General features: G+C 36.4%; 1 protein-coding gene across 1 annotated transcript; it reads right to left on the bottom strand.

The window, feature by feature from the left end:
• Positions 1–411: 411 nt before the first annotated feature.
• Positions 412–7,680, bottom strand: trim101 (tripartite motif containing 101). The gene is made up of 9 exons (XM_048178932.1): positions 7,283–7,680; positions 5,395–5,543; positions 3,351–3,528; positions 3,178–3,273; positions 2,836–3,069; positions 2,717–2,739; positions 2,501–2,625; positions 2,180–2,421; positions 412–906 (listed from the first exon to the last, which is right to left on the bottom strand). The coding sequence occupies exons 1-9, from the start codon at positions 7,445–7,447 to the stop codon at positions 820–822; spliced, it is 1,299 nt and encodes a 432-aa protein (XP_048034889.1). The 5' UTR covers positions 7,448–7,680; the 3' UTR covers positions 412–819.

The raw sequence follows: 7,680 nt of genomic DNA, 5'->3' as shown, positions 1-7,680 counted from the left end.
CTCGAGGCTAGTGCTGTATCGTGAATAAGTCACGGCTGAAGGGGTTGCAGGCACTCCGCTTCACTTTGTGCCTAACAACGCCCTTCAGCCGTGACTTATTCACGATACAGCACTAGCCTCGAGTATTGCTTAAAATACTATTGCAACAACTTCCGTTTCATGCCGACTCATGATATGCTGAAGACATAATAAATATTTTGGCCACATAAGAATTCAAAGAAAAGTCTTTTATTGAATATAACACTACTGTAAAAAATAAATCATCCATTCATCTCCAAATCACTGGTGGGAGATGGGTGTTTAAAACTGAAGATAAAATATTGCCTTGGAGCAAACAAATGGCGAGAATTGGAAAATTGTCTTTGACTTTTATAGCAAGAGAGTTTATCAAACAAAAAACAAAAACAAAAATAAGTAGACATGATGTTTTAATCATTTGTACATTTTGCACAAACACAGGGAAGGTTTTGTCAAGAACCAAATAGAGGAGATGGTCCACATGACCCCATTCTGTCATCATTGTTGCTTTGAGCAGAAGTGTCACTTCTTATTGGTAATTCATTGAAGGAGAAGGAGAATCAGAGATGAATCGGCTCACTGGTGACCATTGGAGGGCTCAGTCCTTGTAGTGCGGAGCTCACAGGTTTGCCAGTTTGCAGAAAATTTGGTAAAGTGACTTTATTTTCATGCATGAGCATAGATACATTTTACCAATCCAGTCTTTTCTTAAACCTTACTCAATTTAAACAAAAAATCTTTGACTTTGTTTTTATATTCAAAAGAACGTGAGCTTTATTCGACTGTGTCTCTTCACCTCTGCTATATACAAATAAGGCACTGAATGTTTCCCCATATTCGCTGTAGGATTACCAGGAAGGCCAGGAAATAAAGGACTAGAGTGACAACCTGAGGAAAGATGGAAAAGTAGCAATCACTGATATATATTTCAATAGCAGTTTGACTGGGAATGGGATAAAAAAAAAACACAGATGATGGTGTTAATTAAATCTTTAAAGGATTAGTCCACTTTTAAATACACTTTTCCTGATAAATTTACTCACCCCCATGTCATCCAAGATGTTCATGTCTTTCTTTCGTCAGTCGAAAAGAAATGACGGTTTTTGAGGAAAACATTCCAGGATTATTCTCCTTACAGTGGATTTCAATGGCTACCAACAGATTGAAGGTCAAAATTACAGTTTCAGTGCAGCTTCAAGGGCTTTAAACGATACCAGATGAGTAATAAGGGTCTTATCTAGCGAATCGATCGGTCATTTTCGAAAAAAATACAACCGTTTATGCTTTATAAACAAAATATGGCCTTGAACGTACTTTCCGCTTCCGCATTCTTCATAACGCTTACGCTGAATGTCCTACGCCTTCCCTGTTCAAGTTACGGAAAAAAACGAAACTGGCGCCGTGTTCGTTCCGTAAGTAGAATAGGGAAGGCGTAGAACATTCAGCGTAAGCGTTATGAAGCGGAAAGTACGTTCAAGGCCATATTTTGTTTATAAAGCATAAACGGTTGTATTTTTTTCGAAAATGACCGATCGATTCGCTAGATAAGACCCTTATTACTCATCTGGTATCGTTTAAAGCCCTTGAAGCTGCACTGAAACTGTCATTTTGACCTTCAATCTGTTGGTAGCCATTGAAATCCACTGTAAGGAGAATAATCCTGGAATGTTTTCCTCAAAAACCTTCATTTCTTTTCGACTGACGAAAGAAAGACATGAACATCTTGGATGACATGGGGGTGAGTAAATTTATTAGGAAAAATGTATTTAAAAGTGGACTAATCCTTTAAGGTATTGAAATGTCTAGTAAACGTTTTTGAAAACTTTGACTGAGATTGTAGACCCACAAGTATATGTTCCTGGACCAACATCTTTGTTAATCCTGGAACAACATTTCAATCAACCAACCAGATTTGAGGGACAAGTTTACAGTTTATGTCAAGTTTAGACTTACAACCAGGTTTAAGTGATTCTACATCAGTGTTATTACGTATCATTTCCCTCTGATTTTAGCGAAAAAGTTATGGGAGGGGAGGTAGAAATACAGGGTTAAGACTATTTTCAGACAGGAATGTTGTTCCAGGATCAACAAAATGTTGATCCAGGAACATGTTTTGGCAAAATCACGGTGACCAGATGGGCATATTGGGAGATGAATGTACCTGTGAAGTGCTTAAGCTATTCTTCTCACAAACAGCCACTTTTCTGTCATCTCCACAGGCATCTACTTGTCCCCAAGTGTCCTCCGTTGTCTCCGGTGTGGGATTCGTCATCTCAGAAGCCTCTGATTTCAGATCCTGATCTGGTTCAGGGTCAGGTTCTGGGGTCAGCATTGGTTCAGGTTCAGGTTCAGGTTCAGGTTCTGACTCCAGTTCTTCAGGTGTTTCCTCCACTTCTTCTTCAACTGTAAAGATGCCAGCATTAATCAGCAGAGTTTTAAAAATAAGGGATATTAGTTAATCTATTGGGTCTCTGATGCTCACTCTCCATGAAATCCAGCTGGTACAGAACTCTCTCTTCTGCATCGAAATCCACTTTGTAGTGATCCATGTTCTCATAATCAGGATCCAGCGTCTCCAGAGTGAAACAATTAGATGCTTTACCAACCCTTCAGAGAAAAGGACAGATACTGTTGATTGTTAGATGAATGATCTGAACAATCTAACTGATGCTAAATTTGCTAAAAAGACAAGACTTACTTCTCGATAAGATCTTTTGAGGTCTTTTAGGGAGAGATAAAAAAAAATACATCAAACATTGCATGCTTGACTTTCAATATGCAGGATTACTAAGAAACCCCAACCAAAAGATATAACACCTGGACAAAAGAAGCCATCTCTGGCTCCTCTATGGCATTCTGGGCTGCCTGGATCAACTTTGAGTTTGTGTCCACATGCTCATTGTAGGTTTGCAGTAAATACTGGGTCCAGCCAGTCTTTTGTTCCTGCTCAGAAGTGATTTGTTGGATCATGATCTTACGACGTTCCTCCAGAATGGCAGACATGCGATCAAACTTCTCACACAGAATCTGTATCTGAATCCTGCTGTTTTCCTGTCAAATGGGCATTGTAAGCATTAATGGATAATCTGTTTGTTGTTAAATGTCTGTTTCATTGCATGACATTGTAAAAGTTATTTCTTCAGAAAGATCCACACGAACCTCTATGTTCCTGCAGAGTGCCTCTAGTTCATTAACAAATGTCTGAACACGGTCATTTGTGGAAACCAAAGAAGCAACTCTGTCACTGAGTTCAGCCTACAAGAAGTGAAATGAATGAATTGTTCTGAATGGTGTGAAGATGTGAAGATGATGACACATTTTCTAGACCATACCTTCTGCTGCTGGTAAACATCAGGCAGGGGAACTACTTGGCAGTTCTTGTGTGCCCCAAACACCTTACAGAGAGAGCAGGTGGCCACCTGACACGTGAGGCAATAAATATTAAGCTTCTCATCTTCATGCTCTGCACAGTTAAACTCTGCAGGAGGCTTCGGTGGTGGAGGCCTAGGGCTGGAGACACATTGATTTAATTTCAAGATCAGGTCAGTGTTCAGTACACCATATACCAACAATCAAAGCCGTCACTAGACCAGCAATGAAGGGGCTATATATTTTCAACCCAACTTGGGTTGTTTTTAACCCAGCATTTTTTAGAGTGTACTGTATCATTTTTGATACACAAATTTCTATCGCCAGTTTTAATCAAAATGATTAAAATTTTGCTGAATAACCTGTTGTACACAATCTACTGCATGCCTTCTGTCGTCTGATTGATAGTTTACACTTTTTAAGCCAGTAAAAGACCTTTTGTCTTTTTTAAAAAATTTTTATAAACACTTACTGGATTGAAGCACCTTAGGTTTACTTTATTATTTATAACAACAACAAAAACATATTTATTATTAGGTATTTGGACAATTCTAAGGGCTCTGGTCAGACAGAGGGCCTGGTTGGTTCAACTGGTTGGCCATTGAAACCCCTTATTTTTTATTTTCTGTATGTAATGTTATATTGTCATAAAAAACAAATATATATATTTGTATATATACATATACGTATATATACATATATATATACAAATATATATATTTGTATATATATATATATATATATATATATATATACATAATATATATATTTGTATATATATATATATATATATATATATATATATATATATATATATATATATATATATATATATATATATATATGTATACAGTACAGTCCAAAAGTTTGGAACCACTAAGATTTTTAATGTTTTTAAAAGAAGTTTCGCCTGCTCACCAAGGCTACATTTATTTAATAAAAAATACAATAAAAACAGTAATATTGTGAAATATTATTACAATTTAAATAACTGTTTTCTATTTGAATATATTTCACAAAGTAATTTATTCCTGTGATGGCAAAGCTGAATTTTCAGCATCATTACTCCAGTCTTCAGTGTCACATGATCCTTCAGAAATCATTCTAATATGCTGATCTGCTGCTCAAGAAACATTTAATGTGTACAATTGTACAAAATATTTGTGTACAATATTTTTTTTCAGGATTATTTGATGAATAGAAAGTTCAAAAGAACAGTGTTTATCTGAAATCTAATCTTTTGTAACATTATAAATGTCTTTACTGCCACTTTTGATTGATTTAATGCATCCTTGCTGAATAAAAGTATTCATTTCTTTAATTTCTTTTCAAAAAAATAAAAATAAAAATTCTTACTGACCCAAACTTTTGAACGGTAGTGTATAATGCTACAGAAGCTTTGTATTTCAGATAAATGCTGTTCTTTTGAACTTTCTATTCATCAAGGAATCCTGAAAAAACTGTTTTCAACATTGAAAATAATCATAAATGTTTATTGGGCAGCAGATCAGCATATTAGAATGATTTCTGAAGGATCATGTGACACTGAAGACTGGAGTAACGATGCTGAAAATTCAGCTTTGCATCACAGGAATAAATTACTTTGTCAAATATATTTAAATAGTACACAGTTATTTTAAATTGTAATAATATTTCACAATATTACTGTTTTTTACTGTATTTTTAATTAAATAAATGTAGCCTTGGTGAGCAGATGAAACTTCTTTTAAAAACATTAAAAATCTTAGTGGTTCCAAACTTTTGGACTGTACTTTATATATATATATATATATATATATATATATATATATATATATATATATATATATATATATGAGTCATAAAAGCCTGATGTATCAAACATAATACATAAAACAAAAAAACACAAACTTATTTAAATTTTTTTTGTCATTTTTATATAAAGGCCCCCCCAAAAATGATAAAAAAAAAAAAAATTGATCATCTTTGTTGACAAAAGTTATTCAGTCATCATACTCCAGACCTGACCTTTCAGACTCCTGTTTGTAAACATCAATAATGTTCTCCACGAGTAAATTGCGCTGCAGTCCATAAACTCCATGACGGTCCAAGACAACCTCACGTCGACAGGTAGGGCAGCGGAAACGGCCTCCGATTCCAACCTGGAAGAGAGATGGCTGCACATCTTACTCAGCATGCTGTTCTTCAGCTGCCAGGAGTATTTGTGCATCAATATACATCTGAAACCACTTTTCCTAATTCACTGCAGAACTCTTTTAAGGAATGTATAAACAGCTTGCATGGTTTACTGGACTGAATAACATCATCACCACTTTGTTAGACTAATTGGACTCTCACGTACGTCTCTAGAGATGCACTGTGTGTACTTGAGGGTAGGGTAGGATGATCTTACTCTGAATCCTGTGGTTGTGTGTATCTGGGTTTTGTTCTGTGTGTCCTTTCAGAATTGTAGTGTGGAAATATGTTAACCTGTATGTACCTCTGTAAACAAGTAACTGTGTAATACAGTCCACATAACGGCCATTAATTATCTTAATCAACACAGACTGGAGCATGACATAGAGATTGCAAACAGAAGAGTTTGAGACTGATCCCACCAGGCATCCTAAAATAGTCATACTCTTTAATATCTCTCAGCAGCTGTGGCTTATGGGCTGAGTGTGAATCAGAGCACCATCACTGGCTTGATAAAAGCCTAATTATTTAGTGAATTATTTGCTGTTTTTTTTTTTTTTACCAATGATGCACAGTTGGATATTCCTTAGGAATCAGGATGATAATAAATTCATGCAACTACTTCATTCTTGGCTTGAGTTTTAAAGTGACACAGCACTCACTCAGGTCAAATGTCAAATGTATGCTGGAGTTGTGGATTGCAAATTATACTTGAATTTAAAGAAGTGGAACTAAAATTAATTGAAATGGAAAGAAGTTCATATCATATGACCCCAATAAGTGTAATTTAGGTTGTTGAACTATAAATGTTTTTGAAAGTTTTATTTATCTATTTAATGTTTTTATTAAAAAAATATTTTATATTCTTTTTCAGATTTTCAGATTTATGGACCAGAGTGAAAGACTAATTTCTCTAAATTGCAATTAAGAAAATTTCACTTTCTATCAGTCCAATTCAAATTTGACTTTAAATTTCAACACATGAATTAAAAGTAGGCCAATTCTTAAATTCTGAATTTTGTCCAACTCTGGTTCTTAGAGGAGAAGAGATTAACAAGTGTTTTTAGCGTCCCTTCCCAACTAACACAACTTACACATGGCATTTAACCTTTGCCTATGAGGAAGGGAAAACTGGTGAGGTATCAAACTTCAGTTAGGTGCAGAGGAGGAGAAGGATTATGCAGACAACACATACAGCATTAATTACTAAGGACTCTCTTTCAAATCAATGTATCCATTGTGCATTGCATGAGTGCTAAACCCCTGTCAGCTCAAATGCATCAAATGTAGGCCATCACCTATTTTTATACCTCAGATTTCAGGCTGGGGATTGAGTTTAGACATTTCCAATCCCCACCTGTTGAGTTTCCACATATTAGCATGACAGGTCGATAGAAAACTGTCTGTTTACCAGTCATGGTAGTTACTCTGTGTGAAAGTGTATACAAGCACCTTTACATGTTGTTGACCATCCACTATAGCAAATAGTACTTAGATTATGAAGGAAACTAGCCCATCATGTCATGTACAGGTGATGTCTGTGTACACTCTTAAAAGTAAAGGTTTCAAAAGGGGAGTTCCCAGCAATGCCTTGTATTTTGAGAATTTATCATCTTAACAAAGGCTTGAAAATGTACTTGTAAGCATGTTTTTGATGGTTAATACAAAATGTTTCTACATCCACACATAAACCATCATCCTCTTGGCACATGGTACACACCTGGTACAGTTCATTGGCACACTTGCGGCAGAGGTTGTGCAGACAGGGCAGAATCACGACTGGTTTCGTAAACACGTCCAGGCAGATGGGACAGATGAGTTGTTTCTCCAGCGTCCCCATCGAGGATTCTTTGTGGTCAGAGCGTATATCCAGTGGAAGAGACATTGCCGCGTGCCCCTGCTGACCCCACACTCACTGGAAACTTAGAAGAGCGAAACCACAGCTGAGAAGATGAGACGCCACCGTCTCCATGTCTCTGTGCTGTTCTTATGAGGATTTCCAGTCTCTCGAGGCAGCGGGCAGTCGCACTGCCCCAGTGCTAGAACAGGACGATGGGCCTGGGTTGGTTTGCAGCTGAAAATGTATGCATGCACGAGAGGGGGAAGGTGTCCGGTTTC

This window comes from Megalobrama amblycephala, linkage group LG24, assembly GCF_018812025.1.
Source record: "Megalobrama amblycephala isolate DHTTF-2021 linkage group LG24, ASM1881202v1, whole genome shotgun sequence".
NCBI classification, from domain to species: domain Eukaryota; kingdom Metazoa; phylum Chordata; class Actinopteri; order Cypriniformes; family Xenocyprididae; genus Megalobrama; species Megalobrama amblycephala.
Note: the sequence above shows the minus strand (reverse complement) of the source record. Positions and strands in the feature narration are given on the sequence as shown.